At 43.9% G+C, this 24512-nt stretch overlaps 3 protein-coding genes and 1 long non-coding RNA gene across 4 annotated transcripts in view; 1 reads left to right on the plus strand and 3 right to left on the minus strand.

Moving 5' to 3' along the window:
* On the minus strand, positions 1-20191 carry LOC114920628 (mucin-like protein). The gene is made up of 19 exons (XM_029278765.2): positions 19971-20191; positions 19712-19891; positions 18004-18595; positions 17588-17737; positions 17101-17318; positions 16426-16501; positions 15512-15802; positions 15146-15382; positions 14913-15065; positions 14407-14585; positions 13650-13842; positions 13447-13566; positions 13245-13364; positions 13013-13033; positions 12820-12881; positions 11620-11812; positions 9964-10092; positions 9535-9670; positions 1-3307 (listed from the first exon to the last, which is right to left on the minus strand). The coding sequence occupies exons 1-19, from the start codon at positions 20043-20045 to the stop codon at positions 3166-3168; spliced, it is 3267 nt and encodes a 1088-aa protein (XP_029134598.2). The 5' UTR covers positions 20046-20191; the 3' UTR covers positions 1-3165.
* Positions 20103-24512, plus strand: part of LOC136180328 (uncharacterized) — a 12815-nt gene continuing 8405 nt past the window's right edge. Inside the window, exon 1 of the long non-coding RNA XR_010666996.1 lies at positions 20103-20204. This is a non-coding gene — a long non-coding RNA (uncharacterized lncRNA). The remainder of the gene's footprint in view (positions 20205-24512) is intronic.
* On the minus strand, positions 22038-23996 carry LOC136180343 (latent-transforming growth factor beta-binding protein 4-like). Its single transcript, XM_065959431.1, has one exon. The coding sequence runs from the start codon at positions 23994-23996 to the stop codon at positions 22083-22085; it is 1914 nt and encodes a 637-aa protein (XP_065815503.1). The 3' UTR covers positions 22038-22082.
* LOC136180394 (fibrillin-1-like) overlaps positions 24188-24512 on the minus strand; it is a 4291-nt gene continuing 3966 nt past the window's right edge. Inside the window, exon 4 of the mRNA XM_065959770.1 lies at positions 24188-24321. Coding sequence (XP_065815842.1) covers positions 24188-24321 — 134 coding nt within the window. The remainder of the gene's footprint in view (positions 24322-24512) is intronic.

Below are 24512 nucleotides of genomic sequence, written 5' to 3' on the forward strand. Positions count from 1 at the left end.
AAACTGTTTGTGTTGGACAACCAGAATTCATTTTCTCACTTGCTTCTCCGGGCTTGTGTCCAACACAAAGACTCTTTCGTGTATTTTCATCCTGAAGCTTTTCTTCTGCCAGCCCCTGCTATCATCACGGCTTTGATAGAGAAGCTCATTTGACTTTAATTAACTTCATAAATGGATCAAATCTGCGCTGATAGTCAGTTTGAAACAAGAGAACAACGCAGTGTTAAGCGTGAATGTGAAAGGCTTACCCACCACATAAAGAAGAATCTCTTTTAATCATGTGTGAGACCCTCCAAAAGCAGGATCATGAAGTATTATCAATTTCTCCAAAGAGAAGCTAAATGTCAGGGTGAGCTTTCAAACATGCTCTGTCTTGGCTTGCCAAAGGAAATGACCCACAATCCCAAACAAAACACCAATATCCAAACTGATGTGTTCTTTCAAACATCAGCATAGCACATTCCATCCATCCATTTTCCTCCGCTTATCTGAAGACGGGTTGTGGTGGCAGCAATTGCAGTAGGTCAACCCAGACTTCCTTCTTCACAGCTATGTCTTCCAGCTCCTCCAGGGGGATTCCAAGGCGTTCCCAGGACAAACAGGATATGTAATCCCTCAAGTTCTGGGTTAACCCTGGAGTCTCCTCCCAGTTGGGTGTGCCCAGAGGACCTCCAAAGGGAGGCGTCCAGGAGGATCCTAATCAGATGCCTGAACCACCTCCACTGGCTCCTTTCGATGTGAAGGTGTAGCAGCTCTAATCCGAGCTCGCCCTGAATGTCTGAGCTCCTCACCCTCTCTCTAAGGCTGAGGCCAAACACCCTCCGGAGGAAACTCATTTCGGCCGCTTGTATCCACGATCGGATTCTTTCCATCACTGCCCATAGCACATGACCACAGCATTGCAATAGCTGTTGTGGTTCTTAAATATATATATTATTTTTTCTTCCCTGTGCTGACCTCATGGCTATCCACCTGTGTTTTCAGAGGATGGACCAGGCTTCCTGGTGCTGGAGGTGCAAACACACCTGCAACTCATTTCACCCTCATCAGTGGCAGCCTTAAAAACCCCGGTTGAACTTTTCCATGCTGCCAGATTTTTTTTCTTGCTCTTCATGTTTAAATTGGCTCAACTCTATTGACCTTTTTTCATCTCTTTAGTGATTTTCCGTTCGACTAATTTGCTTTTGTGTTTTTTTTCCCTTTCCAGTGCCTTCCACCTTCGAGCTCCAGCGCCTCAGCCACACCCCCCAGCCTCTCTCCACCTGCCTCCCCCACCGAGCCCACAGTCTATTCAGCACTTCCTGTTATAAATCTTTACCCTGTCTCTTGGTTTTGCTACTTGGTCGAGTTAAAACAACTGATTAGGAAATTGTAACAACAGCACTTTTATTGATTTACATCCTTTTTACAGTTTGTTTTGAGATTTTACACCGACAGTCCAGCTTTACAAAGCTCTTCTTAAGTTCACACGTTGTCTTTAGTTGTAACGTGATTTCTAATTCAGTAACATTTCAGTTTACGCTCTATTAACACTTAAGGTGAAGCACCAGCCGAGATAGTTCCGACGTAGGCAGAAGTTACACCTTAAATCTTACACATAGCTCCTAGTAGGTGTGACATCCTCCGTAAAATATGGTTGTCATGGTGATGGTTTAGAAAGGTGGGATAACTTGGAGGATGAGGAGGAGCAGAGGGTTTTAGTTTGGTGTCAGCAGCTTGTTCTCTGTCAGAGATTTCATCCCTCAGAAATGTTTGATGACTTTGATTTTACTCGTGCTCTAGTTTTCCGTGACTCCATCATTTCATCGTCCAATGATAGAGAACTGTTATTTTATTTAACATTGTAGTTAAAGATTTCAGCACTCAAAGTAACTAAATATTTGACACCAGCTGTAGAGGAAGGCTGTAGGCTTCAGTTATCACCTCATCATAAAGCATTGTCATATTTTACAGGGGGTGCTGGAGTCCCATCGATGGCGGTCTCCATGCTGGAAATGCTGTCTCAGTCTAACTTTCAGTCAACCTAACGTCCTCCTGACAAACCGTTACACCACGCCCACCTGTCAATCATGTCAGCTACACGCCTTATTGTGAATAACTCTTATCCTTCATCAAATCAAAACTGATGAGTCATCAGAAACATTCACCCCCCCCGTACAGTGTGTGCCGATCGAGACATGAGCTAATCACACCTATTTGTTTTTTTTTAACACGGCTGTAAACATGCTCTCCTTTTTTGAATGGGTGTGTATGTGACTTCCTGTGCTTCTGCAGCCAGTCCTCTAGTGGACACTCGAGGAACTGCAGGATATTGCACTTCTGCATCGGCTCCATTTTTCAACACAGGAGTTTGCCGTTTGCTTCAGAGACAGTAAAACACGAGAGGATACATTATGACAAACACTGCATTAACAAAAATGCTGCTCACTGATTGGTCATTTCTGCAGCATTAAGGTTAGATTTGATGTTTCGCTCTACTAGTTTAGACAAACCATCTCTGTGGCAACCAAACAATGACACAACATATAACTAACAAAGTATCAAGTTAGCCCGTAGGGTTAAGAGTGAACTTTACACCAGAACTTAAGACAGAGGTCAGAGGTCACACAGAGCAGCAGGACGGTGGTGAATTCATCTGTGATGTGAAAATAACTGAGACACAATCTTTCAGAGGAATTTAAATGTGAGGTTTCAGAAAACAGAGACATCTTTGTGAAATAATAAGATTAGTAAGTGATGCTGCATGATGCTGTAATTTCTGGACCAGAACCAGGACTCAGTGGATATGAAGGCGAGCGGAGGGCAGGAGACTGACGCCATGTAGGTACTCTGCTTAATGCTAATGTTGTGATCAGAGCGGCTGCTGGCCTCAGATCAGCTGGAAGCAGAAAGCCACTGCAGAGGTTTACTTTTCATCAGCGCTCGAGTTCTGCTGGCTCAGACTTTGACTGTAAAGTGTTGTCCGGGCAGAAAGACTTCCAGCTCCATCGCTCAGCCCGGAGGAGAGCTGATAATTGACTTTTAAAGTCACTTTGCTTTAATTACTTGTTTGTTACCATATAAATAAGAGTCTTTCATCCTGCAAGCACACACACAGGCAACCAAAGTGCTCATTTGTACTTTTAAAAAAAAAAAATTTAATGTGTGTGTGTGTGAGAGTGTGCGCTATCTGTGGCGTTGCCTCGGTGTGATGTTGTCTATGATCCGCGGGCTGCAGTGGGTATTGTAGTGCAGGGCGGGGTCTGCGTAGTTGAAGGGTGGAGGGTTGAACTGCTCCTGGATGTAGCCCGGCAACAGGTGAGGGAGGCTGTGAGAAAAGGAACGAGCCAATCAGAACACAGTAAGACACAGAGAAAACACACAGTCACTGCAGACCTACTCTCATGCAGAGATGCTGCAGCTTATGCACATGTTTCCAAATTATCCTCAGTTCTAACAAATGAGGTTTAATCATTTTCTGTTTGGTATATGTTTGGTTCCATATTTGCACAATTCTTCCTTAAATTATTTGTGCCAAGCTTGACTCGTGTTGTTCAGCCAAACGCTCCGCTGTTACCTTCTAGAGATGAGATTCAAATATAATTGATGTCCTAATCCTATGTTAAAGGAAGAATGTGCAACATTTTGATCCAGTAGATGTCGCCCTTGAGCACCAGCATGAAACCAAAACAAACTGCTGTTTGGCCACACCTCCTCCATACTGAAGCCGCCGCTCTCCTCCAGAGACACACCTCCAACCCCTCTCTCCCCTTGCATTGCACAAAGGAGTTATGAATTAGAACGCGCAATAATTAAGCACCATTAACAGCAACCAGCAGACAAAATTATCCTTGCCTCGAGCTGCGATCACCTGTGTGCTGCATTGTTGTGTTAGCATGCTAATGTTAGCGCCCTTTAGTTTAGCTCTTAGCTTCACATTGCATGTAAACTGACACAGAATGAGCGTGATCTAAAAACTATTACTAACATCCAAATAATCAGTGAGTATGTTCTTCTTCTCTCTAGTTCTTGACTAAAACAGCTTTTATACACAAGGGGAGGAGCCGGCCGTCCCGTCCATGTAAACACGGCTCTGACAACAACACAGCCAGCAGGACTCGAGCTTCTCACTCATTGTAGACAGTCATGACTCAGAGACATTTACACAGGAGAGACTTGATGTCTGATATATTGTTTTATATCAAATAAACTCACTCCACATGATCTGTAATCTCATGTACAAATCCTTAATGTATCGTCTGTTTTTGAGTGTTTGCCTGCCTGTGACTGAATTAATAACTAATGACATTAAAGTGAGTGAACTTTTCTGTCCCTGCATGAATTCTTCAGTGTTCAAGGACCCATTTTGCACCTTTTTTCTGATTAAGCACTCAACAGCCTGTGAAAATAAAGACTGTGAATGAAGGTGATTTTACACCAATAAATGAATCCAAAGCGATTCAAGTTCATTAAAAGTTTTCTTTAGAGGTAAACTTCTCCTCTTGTTAGTAAAACCGTTCAGTAACTATGTGAAATGAGCATTACGTTTAAAATCCATACATCTATTATCTATACCACTTTTCCTGTTTGGGATCACAGAGGGGCTGGAGCTGATCCCAGCTGCCATTGGGCGAGAGGCGGGGTTACACCCTGGACTGTTCTCCAGTAAATCACTGGGCTGACATATAGAGACAGACAACCAGCCACACTCACATTCACACCTACGAGTCACAAGTTAACCTCTTTGGACTGTTGGAGGAAGCCGGAGTACCTGCAGAGAACCCACGCATGCACGGGGAAAACATGTAAACTCCAGCTATCTGGAAGCCTTTTGAGGGGCAGAACGCTGCAGGGCTGCCAGGGGAGGGCTGATCTCCAGTGTTTGGAGAAGAGAGTCTATGTTAGAGGTTTCACCGTAGAGGATTGAAGCTGTCTTGTGAAATATTTGTTTTCATATGGGGGAACTATTACATGATTTGCAAAACAAGCCATTTATTCCCCTCTTCAAACTCATCCTGGGGTTACTCCAACATACGTTTACTTCATGAATGATCTGAAACTTTGCCCATGTATAGTTTGGACATCCAGCATTGTAACAATATATGAGAGTTTTAAAATGGGGATCAGCATGATAGGGAAAAATCAGCCCTCTGTCCTCTGTCCATGGTGCTGAAATGCATCCAAACACATACTGACAGACTGAAGATATTACTACTTAGTCCCATACATTAGGCATATATTAATATGCTTTTTATATTTATCTGTCTATAGATGTTTGTATTTAAGTCTGTTTAACTTCTTAAAATATACCTGCACACCAAACAATAGTTTAAATCTATTTCATACTCTGTCTCTGGTGTTTCCTCACATCCCAGTTATAAGTGAATTTTCATTTCAGCAAACTGAATGCTGGTTGTTTGTTTTGTTTTTGCACATTCTGCAGTGAATCCTGCCTCTGATAAACACTCTCTTCTCCCTAGATTAAAACAATCATTCTAGGCCCTTTACAGAAATGATCGGACGAGCAGCAGCAGCAGCAGTTGTTGTTGTGGAAGAATCAGTGACTCATGAATATTCATGCCGGCTGTAGCCTAGATATTCAGAGTGTTGAAAGATGCTGTAATCTGGTGCTGAAGCTGATTAAAAACAAGAAGCACACACTCGGATGCTTCCTGCAGACCTGCTGTTGTCTGATTCGCAGCTCAGATGTTTTGGATTGTATATCATTATGATTGTTCTCTGAGTAAACATGTAGATCCTCTCTGATAATGAGCCGCAGGCGGGGCAACCTGGTGCGACATGAATCATTCTGTGAAGAAAAGTTGAAAAAAAAAAAACTCTTCTCCTGCCAATGATATCTTGCAAACTTGCCCAGAGGCTGCTCAAAGTTCTTAATAGCCTTAATTATTTTAATTACAGTTCTGCTGCAGAGACTTTTGTATAAAACGCAGATTTTTATAGAATTGTAAAGATGCAGAGCTTCAAAGGGTTAAAAAGAAGCATCCAGCTCCATCACATCGTTTACATCTGGGTTCTTAAATACCACCATATCATACATCATAATCCAACATCTCCATCTCTGAACCATGTTAAAAGACAACAGCACAACCTCTCCCCCGGCTTCTGCTTATTCTCTCTAATCTAACAACATAATCCCACAATGCCGAGAGAGACCGCCACATCCATAGGGTGCAGTTTACCGCTACAGAGAAAGCAGGCCAGTCATCAAGGGGGATTATGTGTCTCTGTGGCCCACTAACACCTGGCCCAGATGCAGCACATCTGTGCACACACGCAGGGGCCAAGTGCACACACATAGATTCTGATGCACGACGACATGAATGAACACACACAGTCAGGTGCATGTCTGACATGAGGTGTAAGACGCAGAACCAGCAGGTTTCATTCAACATGATGCATTAATATAATGATCAATGTGGTTAAATACTCAGATCTCTTTACTCTCGGGATATTGTAGCTATTATCAATGATTACTATAGTGAAGATAAGAAATATGTTTGCTTTTTGAAAGAGATGAATGAATATAAAAATTATAATATAGGCGGTAATTGAACGTTGTGCAGCTCTATTCATTAAAGGAAGAATGTACAACATGTTCCACATACATATATATTGTATGAGATCAAGTCTATCCTGTGTAAATGTGTCTCTGAGTCATGACTGTCTACAATGAGTGAGAAGCTCGAGTCCTGCTGGCTGTGTTGTTGTCAGAGTCGTGTTTACATGGACGGGACGGCCGGCTCCTCCCCTTGTGTATAAAAGCTGTTTTAGTCAAGAACTAGAGAGAAGAAGAAGAACATACTCACTGATTATTTGGATGTTAGTAAGAGTTTTTAGATCACGTTCATTCTGTGTCAGTTTACATGCGATGTGAAGCTAAGAGCTAACTAAAGAGCGCTAACATTAGCATGCTAACACAACAATGCAGGACACAGGTGATTGCAGCTCGAGCCGAGGATAAATTTGTCTGATGTTTGCTCTTAATTGTGCTTAATTATGATGCGTTCTAATTCATAACTCCTTCATGTGAACGCGAGTGTAGAAAGGTTGGAGGTGTGTCTCTGGAGAAGTGCGGAGGCTTCAGTATGGAGGAGGTGTGGCCAAACAGCAGCTTGTTTTGGTTTCATGCTGGTGCTCAAGGGCGACATCTACTGGATCAAAAATGTACACATTCTACCTTTAAGCTGTCCAAACAACTCTGATTGACTGAAAGAGGTGAACAAATGTTAATTCTTGACATTTTCTCAAGTCTAAATACCAAATAGCAGGATCATAAGCTTGAGTATATTTAAGGTTTGGCCGAACACCTCTGCATGGATGAAGGAGGAATCGTTTCAGTGCTGCTTTAATGTGACTGATGTTTTAATCGGTGTGGTCTGAAAGTTTGAAGAAATGCCTTTACTTAATTTTACTGATTGGCTTTCTTGTTGCCGTGAGATGTGAAAACTGATTCTGTTTTTAGATGTTTAAGTCGCCTTCAATCACACTGCATGTCCGCAACAGAGACATAACAAAGTTTGGCAGTCAATACGCCGTCAGTATGCTGTCAGCACGCCATCAGTACGCCTTTTAATCAAACATTTGGAACCATGGTGTAACATTGGTGTCCCAGTGTGTGGATTCAAAATTGGGTTGGAGAACTGCAGGTGGCATTTTGAGTAAACATATGTCAGGAACTCCACGTACACACAAAACTGTTCAACTCTGCTGGCTCCAAAGTCGGACATCAGGCTTTTCAGACTGCGATTTCACAACAGCGCCATAACGAAGCTCGGTGGTCATTACTTCTTTGTATTTTCATATTGATTCTGCAAAAGTGTAATATTTGTCTGTGATTCTACTTTGGGTTACAGCGTTGTGTTTTCCACTGATGGTGGATGGTTTTTTGTTGACCTCTGACAGAGCTGGGCTAGCTGTTTTTACCTCTTCTAGCCTTTATGCTAAGCTATCTGCAGTTGCGATAAAGCTCTGTATTAAATTTATAGAAATGAGAATGGTATCAACGTCTCTCGTAGGTCTCATAAATAAAGCAACTCAGAGTGTTTTCCAAACATGGACTGATAATAAATTACATGAAGCTGCTTTAATGTTAGAGTACTCTAACATGTGTTCCTCTCATTTTAATCCTTGTTTACTGTGTTTTCTATCTGCAAAGTGTTACCCAAGTGCAGTTTCATAACCGGGGCCGAAGCAGTTAGTAGGAAGTGTTTTTGTTTAATATAGTAAGAGAGTGGGCAGAGAGAGAAGTTAAACAGAAGGAGCTGCAGCAGAACAGAGGACACGATTTAAAGCCTTCAAGCTGCTCCAAAGATTGTCTCTGGGCAGACCTGTGTGTGTGTGTGTGTGTGTGGTCACTCTCTGCAGCAGTATATTTTATTTGACCTGCACTGAACCCTCTCTTTCTCTCTCTCTCTCTCTCTCTGCTGAGCCACCTCAACACATTTTTTTACTTCATTAGACGATTACGATGCAGTGTAGAGGTTTGACACTCAGCGTGATCGGGGCTGCAGTCACTCTGTAATGATCATCGCTCAATAAAGAAGATGTCTGATGTGTGTTAAGGTCACTGGATAGCAGGCGAAGACTGTTATATGGATTTAAAATATGAACACTGATTTTCTGTGATCGATACAGCCAGCAGGATGGGGCCAGACATGCACACAACTTTGAATAATCTGAATCTGACATTTTAAAGGTTACATATCATACAAAATCCACTTTACAATGTTCCTCTAACACTAATGTGTCCCTAATCTGTCTACAAACCCCCCAATCATGAGAAAAGTCCATCCTCTCTGTCTTTTTCCTGCTCCACTTTTCTGAAAATGTGTGATCAAACAGGCCGTTTGGAGATTTTCCCTTCATGACATCACAAAGGGCAGTAACCCCTCCCCCTGGTGGGTGACACTCCCACAGCTAGGTGTTTGTTCTGCCCTCTGAGTCTGCCTTCTCAACATAAACAATAGGACATGGAGCGAGAAAGACCGAGACACCCAAGCCCTTCCAGAGAGGGGGCGTGGTCAGACACAGCTCATAATTTTTATCAATTGTCTGTACGGACAACCAGTTCAACTTCCATATTTTGGTCCGCACGAACTCTGTAGAACTTGGCTAATACAAGTGGGCATGAAGGGAGGGGGGCCTTAAAGAGACAGCAGCTTAAATTTATTGTTTTATACAGAGGCTGAAATGAGAGTTTTATTGACGGCAGTATCAGATAAAAAAGGAGAGCTACACACCTCGCAACGCTACTCAATAGGTGTCCCAGACGGACATAAATAAAAGTGAAAGTTAGTATAATAGATCTCCTTAAACCATTACCACATTTAGTTCACCAGAGGACCACTAGGAGTACAAGTAAAAAGGCTACAAATAAAAAGAGACAGCTCCTTCTGGTTCCCTAATATTCACCATCATCCTCCCTCTTCATCCTCCAGCTCCATTTTGCAATAAACTATTTAGAAATCCACATGTCTGTTGGTGAGATTGTTGTCAGTGTAAGCTGTGCTGAGCATGCTCTGTGGTGGTACTCACTCTCCGGTCACCGTCTTCCTCCTGCAGCAGAAACAGGCCAGAGCAGCTAGCAGCAGCAGCAGGAGCAGAGGAATGCCGATGCCCAGAACCAGGCCCAGAACCAGGTCCGGGTCCACATTGCTCTTCTGGTCTCTGTCTGCAGGATGGGGGGAGGGGCAGGTCATACCATGTGTCAGTAAAATACTCAAAGGCACAGGATGTCTTAGTGTGACTAAAGACAGTGTAAATGTCATCAGCAGGTTCATATATGACACAATAATTAGTTGGTTTTGTCTTAAATAATGACCTGATCACCATTAAAGACATAAAAGAAGAACCCGAGAGGCTCTTAATGGCTTCAGCTCTCAGTCATCATATTGATTTTGTCCGTTTATGAGCTCTGCAGTGATCCCCCCCCCCCCAAGCAGGATCGATGTAAAGTCATCTCACCTAACACACAGGACTGAGTGTTGTCCACGTCCGTCGTGCCATTGCAGATACACCTGTATCCTCCGTACGTGTTGGCGCAGAGGGCGGGGGGCACACACGCCGCCTCCTTGGTCTTACACTCATCCAGGTCTGCAGGTGTGCATACAGAAGGTCATTAAAAGTGCAGCAGTGGATTTGATGCTCTAGCTCAATGCAATTATCCTGTAGCTCCGAGAGGCAAGAACAAGATTTTCTAAGTTTGATATAATTTTCTTCTCTCTTGATTTTGATTTGGGATCGTTTTAATCATTTCGTCTGAACAATAGTTTAACAGGTGGGCAAAGGGTTTCTCAGGTTAAAAAAAAACACAGCCCTCTTGTATGTATCTAGTATGTTGTTGTAATTCTTATTTTGTCCACAAGAGGGCGGGGGTCACATAGAAATAAAACCAAACACTGTTGCCAGGAATGTCTTGAATTGAGTGTATAAACTGGGACAAAGCAAAGAACTCCTAATAAATTATCACAAAATCCAGGTCCAATCAAATACTGTGATTACTGACCTTGTTAGTTAATTTAATTTCCTTCACACATATTGAAAAAAGAAATACAAAGAAACACCTTCTTTTGGTCTGCAAACAGACTGAGTGACCTGCAGCACTGTGACTTCATTTCATTATATATGTCGTATACTATAGTATTGTCTATGGATTAACAGATTAACATTAACTGTTGCTTGTTGCAACGTGAGGATTATAAAATAATGCTAAACCTAACTAGGTTAATCACAGGATAGCCGACTCCCACTAAAGGGAGCTGTTGTATAAGTTATTAATTTTGTCGGGATATAGGTTTTCCTATATGCTGCTATGTACTTGAACGTTACTTGTCAGTACCCTTGATTTCAGACTGGTGCGGTCTAGGCTACATTCTGTAAACAAACTTCTACTGTTCCAAATAAAGATTAGATACCAAGACATAAAGTTGAGGACTGGTTCCTTTTAATTAGTAGAAGTTACCACACAGCTAATTGGCAAACTGCGGGAATTTAAGAATAAAAAATGACAATATAGCTCCTTGCAGAGTAAAGGTGCAGATAGCTTTTCTCCACATTAAGTAGTATAACAAAAGCAAACTGCACGCAGCAAGCAACTTTCTTGGCGCTGTATGCTTTGTAAAGCAGACGCTGAGATAATAGGACCGAATGACGAGCTAATGTTAGGAGCTATTAGCGGTCACAATACATTCTTTGTGAATCCCCCCTTTCAGTCCTCTGTGCATGTATGATGACATTTCAAATAAAAAGTGAATCTTGCAGTTCATGAACAAGGTTATGGTGGAATTTAAGTGGCTTAGTGTGCGTTAAGACAGCTATTGCAGTTTGTTTGAAAGGATGCAATAATGTTAATAAAAAGTAAACAAAAAGGACCTATACCTAAACCCTGTGGTATTCCATTTTTCAGAAATTAGACATACATTTTTCTTAACCTGTCAAATGTTCTTCTACCTGATTCAGGGATAACACAAAATGTTACCAAACTTTCCAAACAAGAACTCTTTGGGTGAAGACATTTGTTATCTATTCTAAATCGTAAATTCACAGAGAACTCATCTGCCTCTCAGGGCTCAAGTTACATATTGTTCAAATTAAACACCATCATGTCGAAGCTGAACAAACCATCCACTCGTATGTCATTGATGTCATAGTGGCTGCTGACTCTGGACAGGTAGTCCCTGATGTACCAGTGGGGTGTGTCACTCGACATGTTGATACGATATTCGGTCACACCTGGAGTCGAGACCGGTCCTGCATCCTTCTTACTGGCATTGTAGAATTTATTCTGGAACCCCATCGACAGGATGTCCACCAGCTGAGGAAAAGGAGAAACATGATTTCTGTGCAATGAAGTATGTTTTGTTTGTATTAAAGCTACTATGACTTGTCAGCGATGTACAGTTTTTGGGACTAGAATAAAGGTTAAAAAGCTCAGTGTGATTTAGGAAATTAATAAATATAGTTATTTTCAAATTAACAGTCAAATGGGGTTCCACAAGGTTCAGTGCTTGGTCCTATCTTGTTCACACTTTGAACAATGGAATGATATTGCTTTTTATATTATTTGTATTAACTTTATAACCTTTATTTAGCCAGATTAGTCCCATTGAGATTAGAGAGACAAGAGTAGCACTTCCTGCCATCCTTGAAGATATAAAGAAAAATGAGTTTAGTTTTGACTGCATTCAGAACAAGTTGCAGCTGACAGAAGAGTTCTGGGACCTAGACAAAAGCATTCTGAATATCTGCTAAAGCGTTTGCAGGTGTCTGAACAGCAGTAAATGGCGTTGTCATCAGCATAAAAATTAGGAGAATAATTTTGAATATTCATTGCCAAGGCAATTAATATAGATGATAAATAAAAGTGGGCCCAGAACTGAACCTTGAGGTACCCACTTGTGGATTTGCAGTACCTCAGTGGCAACAGCCTCTAACTAAACAGCCGGGAAGTTCAGTGAGGTAGTTTGCAAACCACCCAAAAGTATAGTCTGAGAACCCCTTAGCTTTAAGACAATCTGATAAGATCATCTTAAAGATCTTCCTTAAAAAAATGATTTCTGTTTTCTGATATTCAGTGCTGTGTTGCTTTGCTGATCCAGCACAGTTAACCACTGAAATCCTTCAACAAGTCTTAATGTTTTCTCTTCAATAGAGCTAGAGCTGGTTAACACTTATCATATTTCCACTCTTAAAGATTGCTGTATTGGAGTCTACAAGTATCAGAGCAAATAAAATATGTTTAAATTTCACAAGGACACAATTTGAGGACAAAATGACAAACACACAGAGAAAAAACACACACACACACACACACACACACACCTGTTTGAGTCCGTCAGGTTTGTTCTTCTTCCAGCCCACAGAGACGTTGAACACGTTACACCCTGTCAACACACCACAACCGAAACACCTGTGAGACAACCTGTCTCTACCATATATGGGCATGTTAACCATAGTAACTCAAGAAGAAGAGCAAAGCTGTGATGAAGCTGACGTAGGAAACCATCAGTCTTACCTGGAGGATTAGCAGAGTCACCTGCAGAGAGACACAACATTCACTTAAAACACTTCAGTCAGAGTTGAGGTCAAAGGTTAATGCAACAAATCTGATCTGATCTATTTGGGCTAAGTTAATAAAATGTGAATTTTAAATATATCAGAATAATTTCTTTGAGTCTCTCAAACAACTATACTCAACATAAAACAGTCTTCTGCTGGCTGAACCATGAACCTGACTGTGTACGTACCACATCCGTCAGCGTCCTTGTTGTTCTGATATCTGCAGAAACAGTCGACAGCGCCCGGCGTGTTCTTACACTCAAACTTAGCGTTGGGACAGGTGGACAGCTCTGCACACTCGTCTATATCTGCACACAGACAAAGAGCTGTGATGTTGAACGGAACTGTAAACAGTAATTGTGTTAATATTCACACTGAGGCGGTCAGTACCTGTGCAGTTCTTCCCGTCTCCGGTGAATCCAGGCCGACAGTTGCAGGTGTAGTTCAGTTTGGTGCTGAGGCAGTCTGCGTCTTTGTGGCAGGGGAAGCTAAAAGGAGGGATGCACATGTCTGTGGAACGACAGAAAGGTTAATCAGAGAGTGTGTGAGGTCTCCAAACTTAATGATGTGACATCACACTATGGGATACACACCGTGCTCGAAGCACTTGTATCCCTGCTCCCCCTCAGAGACCATGTTACCGGGACACTCCCCGCAGGTGAACCGACCCGCCTTTGACCCTGACCGGCACTGCACCCCACGGAAACACGGCCTGCCTCTGCACACGTCTGCAGCGCTGCCACAGAACTTTCCACTGAATCCTTCAGGGCAGAGACAGCCCACCACCTGATCAGCACACAGATCGAGGGAACAAAGAGTTAAATACTACAAACCTTCGTCCTATTCTCTGCTCTAACATTTCTTCATCATTAAAATCAAGGAGAACCTTAAAAACAATCCTCTTCCTCTGTAACAAAAACCTTGGATCCTTTCTGTAATGTTGTCAGACACTGAAAATAACAATCTGAGCCTGTCAGAGACAAAAACAACATCTTTGAGAGGAGGTGATAGCATACCATTGTAGCCATTACTGTCTGTTTCAATGCTGCAAACTGAAGAAATCTACTGGAACAATTAAAAAACTTCTGCACCTATTATTCATCTAGGTCTCAGATTATTCAAATGTCAGACAGACTTTAATAAATATCAGCATTTCCCCTTTAAAAGCAACTGTCCTGTCATAGTTTTCCAGATCATGTCCCTTTTTTAGGAGTCCTCCAAGCAGAAAATTCTTTAGTCATTTCTAAACCAATCATTTCTGTTCATGGTCAACATCAGCTACTCTTAATCAGAGATCTGATCATCAGATGATGAGATCTTGAAGTCAGAATCTGAACTCAGTAACCGGACCTGGAACTTTCCGTGCAGGTGGTTTTCCGTAACGCTGTCGTACTGACAGGTTCCTCCGTTCAGGCAGTTGCAGACTCTGAGGACCGGGGTGAAGAGGGAGCTGCTGAGCTCGTCACTGACTCTGATGGTCAGCTGGACAGGCTGCGTGCTGAGAGGCGTCCAGGACAAGAGGCCGTCACCTGCAGACCAGAGCACCGGGGTCAAACTACAGGACGACCGTTAAAAACTGCAAAACACACTCTTACACCTGAGGGTCAAACCTGTTGCACAGGATGAACACAGGTGTAACCAGGACGTTTGGACGAAAAGAGTGATTCTTTGTGTGTGCATTGTTTAAGAATAAAGAATAATACTCAGATGATAATAACTATAGATGGAATATTTGGACGAGGAAGGTGTCCCTGTGTTCATGAAAGATGAGTATTGTTGCTGATGAGCTCCAGGATTGTAGAAGAAGGTGGACGAGGATGGAGGAGGGATGTTTGAGAGAATGGAGTCTCACTCACCGCTGCCAATGGAGGCACGAGGAGGTCGGGGGTAGAGCAGCGAGAAGGTGATGGGGTCTCCATTTGGGTCCTGAGCATTGATCTGGATGTTGAGAGTAGAGTTGACCTTAAAGTGGATCACTGTGGGCTCTGTCACTATGGGAGGCATGTTACCTGGGAAACAACACATCAGATTAACACAGTTTCATGATGTTTTTAAAAAAAAAGTCTCTGTGAAAGTGCAGCTGTCCTACCATAGATCAGAGCCAGGTTCTTAAACTTCCTCTTGGCGTCCAGAGTCTGCAGACCGAGGTCGGAGCTGCCGGTTGCCAGCGCGTCGTGGACGCACTGCAGACTGCCTCTACAGATTCTCCTCAGATCCTCCACCTCCGCAGGACTGACGCTGCCCATCAGCTGCTCTAAGGAGGGAGACACCAGGGGAGAGAGGGGGGGAGAGGAGAACAACAGGCTCTCTGGGAGTGGAACCGCCCCTACAGACACAGATGTGGTCGATCAGATAAGGTAACAGCTGGAAGCTTTATCGACTGAACGTTTTTATTTATTTCCCCTGATTGTTCCCTCAGACACGATTTTAAGAGTAGAAATAATGTTCCACTCACAGGACAGGCCGAAGTCATGCAGTCTCTCCTCAGAGGGGGGGTTGAGGTCGGCCGATAGGAGGAGCCTGCCGTCCGACTTGAGGAAGTCATCGGAGCGGTTTGAGCTCCATAGACCCATCAGACCCACGGTGCGGTTGTAGAACGTCTGAGGAACCTCCACCATGGCCGCCAGCTGGTTGCTGCCCACCACCTTCCACACCAGCACATGGAGACCACCGGCGTACACGGCCGCACAGCGAGACACTGACATGCAGCGCACGGCTAAGTCCTCCTCCCCCATGTACACCACACCTGAGAAACAACAGCCACGTCTTTTAGGGTGTAAAGACTCACCTGTGAAAATCGAGTCAAGGGGGATAGACTCCAGACTTCTAACAGGTAGGTACAGCACACTTTCTCTCTCTCCTGAGCAGGTAGGCCATCAGGTAAGTTGCTTAATATCATAATCATCTCCAAACAATCCCTTAAACTCTTAGTGACAAAAACAAGAACTGTGTGTTCTTTGAATACATCACAGCTGTTTTCACTGCAGCCATAACTCTAATCTTTCAATCCGTTTTGGATCTTTTGGTCATTTGGATTTGGAAACATTTTAAAAGGGGCAAAATAGGGGCCACCTGAAGCCTAGTATTTATTGCTCTCCCCATGTATGGAAGCTACAGTCCTCCAAGCAGACGGTCCAGGTTTGAATCTGACCTGTGGCTCCTTTTCCACATGTCATTCCCAACTCTCTCTCTCCCCCTCTCTCTCTCTGTTCCTGGTTTCCATTCTATAAATAAAGGCATAAAAAGCCCCAAAATGAACTTTTACTTTGGCCAAATTAAGAGCTGCTTCTTTTCAACCTGCTGATGAACTTTGGTGCAACAAATCGTACTGTATGTATGATGTGTGTGTGTGTGTGTGGTGTTTATTACCAACTGTGACTGGGACCTCTGTATCATCCACAAACAGCTGCAGTCCGTCTCCTGCATCTGCACATCTCCACTCAATCTGAAAGTAATACATGTAGATTAAAGACAGGTTTGAGATTCAGCGATATTCAGCAGCAGCTGGTGCAGTATTCTCCAAAGGGGGGCGCTATTTCTTACATCTCACTTGGTGCTAAAGCATAATGAATGCAGAAACAGTGAATTTTACTGAACAATGTCCAGTTAAATAAACTGAGAAAGCTGCAACCTCCGGTGTTGGAAACTAAAGCCAATGCTTAAGTGAACAAAGCTGCAGTTCTTTGAGTGTCCACTTGAGGCTGGATGCAAGAGACCCCGAAGGTCACATACACACTTCTTCTAAATTATGCTAAGCTAGGCTAATCATCATCCCATAGACAGCTAAGTTATTTACACATAAACATGAGAGCAGCATTAATCTCCACTTTTTCTTAATTGATCATTCATCTCTAAGACACACACACTGCCTCAGCGTGACACCCACACACACACACACACACACACACACACACACACACACACACACACACACACACACACACACACACACACACACACACACACACACACACACACACACACACACACACACACACACACACACACACACACACACACACACACACACACACACATCCTGACCTTGCCGATGCCCTGGTGGAAGGCAGCCATGCGTACCACCACTGGGACCTCCACCACACTCCTGGTCTGCGTGTGCAGCCTGTCCATCTGTCCCTGCAGGGTGAAGATGTTAGAGCCCGTGGTGGAGGACAGACGCAGGATCACAAACTCTCCCAGAGCTTTAAAGGAGAACGCTGTACCATCGAAGGTGATGAAGTGGAGGCTGCCGAACACCATCGCTGCAGGGAAACACACACAGGAGAGGTTTAAATGAAACCTTTTAAATGCACAGATATAGCACCTACAGGTTAAAATTCAAAGGAACAGAAAAAAGCCAGTTTTGCACCATCATGTGAAACTAACTGCTGCGGTTGTTCAAAAGGTTGAATCTGGATATATCTGGATTAAGAAATCCACTTTTTGCACCAGGATTAGGTAACACAATTGACCTTAGTCCTGGTTTTCAACAAAAAAAACTTCTCTCTTCAGCAGGGGAGCGTTTACTCACCTGAGCCCTGCGTCGCCTTCATGGCGGGAGTGAAGCTGTCCGAATTGGACCAGCCGTAACCTTGGCAACGGTCCAGAGGTCTCTTGTTCAGGTAAAGGTGGCACAGGGGAGAGTCCATACAGCACCACTGGAACGGCAGGAGGTCTTCGTCTGCACAGAGGAGAGAGGTTAGAGAGGGAGGGATCAGCGGGCAGAACTGCCTGTTAGCAGGAGGTCGAGGGTTTGATTCCAGCAGCTGATTGACCCTTTGAGCAAAGCGCCAAACTCTTACTGACCAACAGTAATGGTAAGAGTAACTCCAAATAACTATAATCCACCTGCTTGTACGTTATTTTTTAGTAGTTCATGGATGTAGAATAAAATCAAGATGGCACCATCAGGAGCGACTGGTTTGTATTTTAAACTCTGAGTCTTACCGATGTGTTTCTGGATGCTGTGTCCAGAGAAGTAGCGCTCACTGAAGCCGGCCAGCAGCGGCCCGTCCGGTTCGTACACGCACCTCTTCCCTGAGCCGAGTCTGTTTGACAGGATGGACCTGAACACGTGTCCCCCCGTGCCCCCCCACCGCTGACCCCTCAGAGTCTTCACTCGTGTCCCCGGGTCAGCCGTGTCCTGCAGGAAGGACAGGTCCTCCAGAGCCTGTGAGCGCGTGCAGGGACACGAGAACAGATTCTTGGTCCACTCTGAGGGGTCCAGCTCCTTCAGGGCCCACGCCTGGCACCTGATGCGAGGATCTCCGTCCAACCCCGCCCGTCCTGTCAGATCATACACCTGCTGACCCAACTTGCCCATGATGCCTTTCACCTGCTGGGGCCTGTATCTGCCCCCGGGCCCGAAGAGGTTCCCCGGTGGGACGGTGGGTTCCCTGAAGGAGGATTTTCCATCTGTGTATCCGATGAGAGAGTCGTGGTGTTTCCTCTGACCGGGACCCCAGAACATCTCTCCATAATGGGGGAGGGCGAAGGAGCGCGCTCCATCCGTGGTCAGGATGCACTGAAACGTGTTCGTCTGAAAAACATGAATCACAACACTGCAAAAACTCAAATCTTAGCAAGTGAATTTGCCTAATTTCTTATCAGAAATATCTCATTACACTATTTAAAGCCTCATTCACCTGACGAGTCCAGATAAACATCTTATTGAAAGATATAAAAGCTAAAAAATAAAGCCTACATTTCTTGTTAGGGCTAAATATATCTGCCAATTTGGGAAACAACATTTACTTTTACGTCTTTTGAAACCAGATGCGTAGTCTTTTTTCAAGAAACTTAAAAATTAAATTCTGAATGCTGCATATTTTAACTCTTTCCAAGTTATTCAGGCTGTGCTCGCTCTGCATGGTTACAACATTTACACCACACAAGATCAACAACACTAACCTTTGCTTTTTACACCTTCAGTCACAGGTGTCAGGTAAACAGAAAGCTCTGCATTTAAACGCTGTTAGTGAAACGCCCACAAGGTGGGACCAAAGTCAAACACAAGCTCTGTACTCTTATGGTCAGATTCATTTTATAATTTCATCATGTAGAAGCTGGAAATGTGTTGGTTAACACTTCTGATAATCTAATGGAGCATGCATTGATTTTCAATGTTAAGACTGCTCTACTTCTATGCAAAGATTTGACCCTATAGGATCACTCTTCTATCTGTGTTTACTCTTTTAAATATTTCTGCTCACCAAAAATTTGCATACAAGTAGGCGACCTGATCTCTCTCTTGACAAAACAACGGGCGTTTGGTGGATTTACTCACTATCACAGGGTAACAGAGTAAAATAAAATGTACAGAGGTAAACGCAGTAATTGTTGACCGTCAAGCCTACAGGTGTTAACTGACAAAAAAAAACAGAGCAACATATCGAGATAACAATGCCAGCTTTTCACTGATAACGAGATTATTTCTTGAGATCTCCAGAAAATGGCAGAAATTACATCATTATCAAATTTAAATAAATATATTGATGCATGTTGGCTTAATGCTTTGTGATTATAAACATGATTTTAACACTGTAACAAAAATAGTGCCTAATACATCTTTACACAGAAACATGCATGTCAGACATTATCTGTATGGAACGACCTTCTACATTTGAAGGTTAGCGTGATTAAAAAATGTCTTCACCTCTGAGAAGTTGACCTTCTGGTAGGAGACAGGCATCACGCGGTCCCAGGTGATCTTGAGAATCCAGGCAGGGCTGAACGCCGGCTTGTTTCTCTGCTTCTCAAACTTTGTCACCTCATCGGCTGTACGATTAAAAACTATCTGAGAGTAGACGTCGGACATAATCCTCCCGTGGTACTCCTGACAATGAGAGGATGTGTAAAAAGTTGCAGCACAAACTTTTACATTAAGGCTGCTGAACCTAACCAGGGTAACTCACCTGGTAGAGCAGCTGTCCGTCCCCGCGGGTGAGGTCAGCATCGTCCCAAAACACGGCCAACAGAGATGCGTTCATGTTGTCTGGGAAACCATCGGCTGAGGGCGCCGGCAGCAGGTACCGCTCATTCTCAGCCAGGGATTGGAACTGAACGAGGCCGTTATCAGAAAACTGAGACAGAAAAGGTCAGACACATGACATCAGACGGACGTGAAACAGGAACGTTGACATCTTTTAGTAAGTCATAAATAATATCTGTGTCTTATGTCAAAGTCAAGTTCTTTATTTTCTCTGAGTTTCATGTGTTCTTAAGTTTTATTTTGAAAGGGTTTTCTGATTGTTCTTTATGCTTCCTGTTTTATTTTGTCTTTTCCTTTCTCGTGTCTACATTTCCCTTTGCATGCTCGTTGATCTTGTCTTTAGTGTTTCCTGTTTTATTTAGTTATTCTTACGCTTGTGTTTCATTTCCTGCCTTTGTGTGTTTTCCCTCCACTGTGAGTGTGTGTAACACCTTGATTCACCTGTGTAACTAGTCACACCTGCCTTGATGACCCCAGGGTCTATTTAGGCCACATCACACATAGGCAGGTATTTCTGTCACTTTTTCTGAGCGGTTTGTGCTTTTGGATTGTGTGTAAACTCACAAAAAGCCTGTCATACAGTTTCCCCAAAAAGGGGAAACCCATTGGTGGAGTGATGTACGGAGAGTTTCCATCTTCTGTGCCGATCTTCACAGCTTTATCGCCGACCTCTGCTCCAAAGGGGTACAGGTTGCTCTCTGTGAGGGGGGGAACACAGACAGATCATTGCTGGTTTCACTTTGGACAGTTGGTTGACTCAGTTAGCTTGCTACCAAAGTCATCACTTTTTTATTTAAATCAAATAAAGCACATCAGACTGTGTCTCAGTCCAGCGGGGCTCCTCTTGTTTTTGAAGAGGTCTGAGGCACTCAGAGGGGTAGGTGTCCTGGTGACGGCCTGTATGGCTGAAACATGTTTTTATGGATCTGTTGCCCTGATGTATTAAAAGCTTTTTATGTATACTGCCTCAGACCTCTTCAATAGCTTTTAAGTTGGATCCCCGCACTGAAGGGCACCAGAGGGACTAATTCTTTTCACCCAGGCAGCTCTCCATGCATCTACTTTATGACTAGGGCTCCTCTTGTGTTCTCAGGAGGATGATCTGACAGTTAGCCTATCGCTGCCCTCTTCACTGACACATAATCACAACACTAGCTACCAGCGTTTAAAACCAAAGTGGATAGTGAAGACGCTAAACTACAGACGGCTGTTTTTTCTGAATAAACTACAGAATTATCTCAGAATTATGAGTTACGAGGGGCTGGTTGCAAAGATCTAAGTCGACAAACCAATAACAATACCATCCATGTTACTTAAAAACACAAGTACCTCCTCATGTTTCGAACCCAATTAAAAAATAAAACTGTGTTAAACTAAGCAGTCTGGGACCGCTTGCTATTTTAAGTGGTCTCACTAAGAGATTCAGTATTGTGTGGATTTTCAGGTTCTGGTCAGAAAAACAAAGTTGATCGATATTTTGTCCACCTGACAAAAAGGAAGCAGATGCTTGCTGGTAAAAGCATGGATAAAGGTGAGGCAGCGGATAAACAGCAAATCAGTAGAACCTCAGCTCAGCTTTAGCATTTATAACTCAAGCACCACAAACAGTATATTCACCTGCACTGTGGAGCAGTGTGTTGGAGGTGGTGACCCTGTTTATGCTTCTCAAAACCAAAAAAGCAAACATGTAAGAATTGCTCAAATGGGGATTATCCTGTCTCCAGAAGCCATCCTCAGCATGTCTAGATCGCTGAGTTGGAATAAGATTGCTTCCTAAACAATGTCGATATATTTGAGACCCTTTATTACATCCCTGAGCTCACATCAACTTCAAAAGCAAGCTGGATAACCCTAAAGCTACCTGAGGCTTTCAATTCAGTCTGCAAAGTTGAGGTTAGTTAGCTACAAATAAAAAGTCTGCTTTCCTTTGTCTTAAATCAAAACCTGTTAAATGCATAATGAGTCGTTGTAGAAGGACAAGCTTGATAGAGCAGCAGGACTTAATCATGGTACGTATAAATATTGAACAGAGTGATTAACATAGCTGACCATTCTGCAGCATCTTTCTGCACACTGTGCTGTTTTGGGGACAGGAACAGTTGTAAGTCCCTGGCAGGTTGGTGCAGGATGTTTGTCCTGGACATGTTTTGGGTGATGCACATTCATCCCAATCAACACATCCTTCTTTTCCATGACCATTGTCTTTGGTAGCATGCCAGCCCTGCGTGCAGGAGCATTTAAAACCTCCTGCATAGTTGGAGCAGGTGGCAGCTGAGTGACACTGCCCGTTATCCTCTTGGCACTCGTCAAAGTCTACACACTGAGGCCCGATACTTACATAACCGGGCATGCACACACATACAAAAGATCCGGGGGTGTTGTAGCAGCGAGCGAGGTGGTGACACGGTTTGGTCAAGGCGACACACTCATCCACGTCTTTGCACCAGGAGCCATTTCCAGCAAAGCCGAGTGGGCAGTGGCATGAAAAGGAGCCAGGGGTGTTCCAGCATCGTGCCAAGGGGTGGCATGGAGAATTGTCACATTCATTGGAGTCGACGCATGCCTCTTCTTCCTCGTGATGCCCCAGCAGACAGGAGCAGTCGAATGTCCCTGGCAGGTTGGTGCACACCTGGTCAAAACGACAGGTGGTGTTGTCACTGCATTCATTGATATCCTCACAGCCCAGGCTAACAGGCTTGTACCCAGGTAAACACAGACAGAAGAAGGATCCTGCTGTGTTGTTACATAACAAGTGTTCAGGGCAAGGGGTGCCATTTGGATCATGACACTCATCCACATCCTGACACTTTGTACCATTCAGTATGAACCCCTCATTACAGGGGCAACGGAAGGACCCAGGGGTGTTGACGCATGCTGAGTAGGGTTGACACACTGAAGAGTTTAGGGAGGACAAGCATTCATCGACATCCATGCACTCTGTCCCGTTACTCCAGAATCCTTTGTTGCACTCACAGTAATATGAGCCAATAGCATTCACACAAGTGCCGTTGGTGCAAAGATCCCCAGCCCCCTTGTTACTGCATTCATCAACGTCTACACACAAGTCATTAACACTGGAAAACCCTGCATCACAGACACACTGGTGGCTTCCATTTGTGTTGATGCAAGTGCTATATTCAGGGCAGGTTGAGTTGTGCAGACATTCATCTATATCCCTACAGACGGTGTTGTTGCCTTGGTATCCTTCCCAACACTCGCAGACATAAGATCCAACTGTGTTCAGGCAGTTGGAGGAATCAGGGCACTGGATTACACCAAGGGAGCACTCGTCTACATCCAAACACAGGGAACCATTGGCAGAGAAGCCATCTACACAGGTACATTCATAGCTCCCTTCAGTGTTAGAACAGGTACTGTTGTTGGGGCAAGTGAAGTTTCCCATCAAACATTCATCCATGTCCTGGCATTGTGTCCCGTTGTCTTGAAACCCTTCCCAGCAGTTACAGAGATAGGAGCCATTGGTGTTGAAGCAGTAGGAGAAGCCAGGGCAGACTTCACTTTCCGATTGTTCGCATTCATTCACATCCAAGCATTCTGTGCCACTTCCTATGTAACCGTCTTGACATTGGCAGTAGAAGGAGCCCTGATGTGGCTGGCACTTGGCTTCTGCATGGCAGACCTTACTAGCATTCAGGCAGGTGTCTTCACTCACGCATGTACCCTCTTCATACACCAGGCTCAAGATACAGGAACATGCATAAGAACCAGGAGTGTTGCTGCACGACATATTTCTGCTGCAGGTGGTGTCCAGCTGGCATTCATCCACATCATCACAAACAAAGCCGTCACCCTGGTATCCATCCCGGCACCGACAGATGTAGGACCCGTCTGTGTTGTGGCACGACGCCTGGGAGCTGCAGTTGTTTGGCAGGGTAGAGTTCTGTCCACATTCATTCACATCCTGGCAGTCAAAGCCATCGCCCTCCATGCCAGGCGGGCAGGCACAGAAGAAAGATCCAAGTGTGTTAGAGCAGCTGGCAGCTGGATGGCATCCTCCATGTTGGACTTGGCACTCATCAAAGTCTATAATTTATCCAAAATGGGACAGTGTCAGGCAAAAAGCCCCAAATTATGCTAAAAGAGAGCTCAAAGGAGTGCCCACAAGTTTATAATGAGGAGTTAATACACACCTGAGCAGTTTTTCCCGTCACCTGTAAAGCCACTCAGACAGAGGCAGGAATGGCTGCCAATTGTGTTGACACACTGAGCAAACTCACTGCACTCCTGCTGCCCTGTCTCACACTCGTTCACATCTAGAAAGATAACGGAAAGGGGAGATAAATTAAACTTTGAAAAGAAACAAACTACTTATTTTGGTGAATGCTTACAGGAAGTAAAATATATCAGACTTTTAGATGAAGAGATGGACTCATGATTTTGAAACTGACATGTCTTGTTTAAATCTTTCTCTTGCCTGGAGGACTGAGTGAATATATTTGAGTGG

Source organism: Labrus bergylta, chromosome 10 (assembly GCF_963930695.1).
Source record: "Labrus bergylta chromosome 10, fLabBer1.1, whole genome shotgun sequence".
NCBI classification, from domain to species: domain Eukaryota; kingdom Metazoa; phylum Chordata; class Actinopteri; order Labriformes; family Labridae; genus Labrus; species Labrus bergylta.

Excerpts from the sequence above, each read along its gene's own strand:
- LOC136180343 (XM_065959431.1), bottom strand. The coding sequence starts at position 23,996 with ATGGAGGGCGATGGCTTTGACTGCCAGGATGTGAATGAATGTGGACAG.
- LOC114920628 (XM_029278765.2), bottom strand. The coding sequence starts at position 20,045 with ATGAACGCATCTCTGTTGGCCGTGTTTTGGGACGATGCTGACCTCACC. Across the intron at positions 17,738-18,003 it reads CAGCATCCAGAAACACATCG|ACGAAGACCTCCTGCCGTTC; the intron begins GTAAGACTCAGA and ends TCCTCTGTGCAG. Across the intron at positions 14,586-14,912 it reads TCGTGCCTCCATTGGCAGCG|GTGACGGCCTCTTGTCCTGG; the intron begins GTGAGTGAGACT and ends TCTGGTCTGCAG.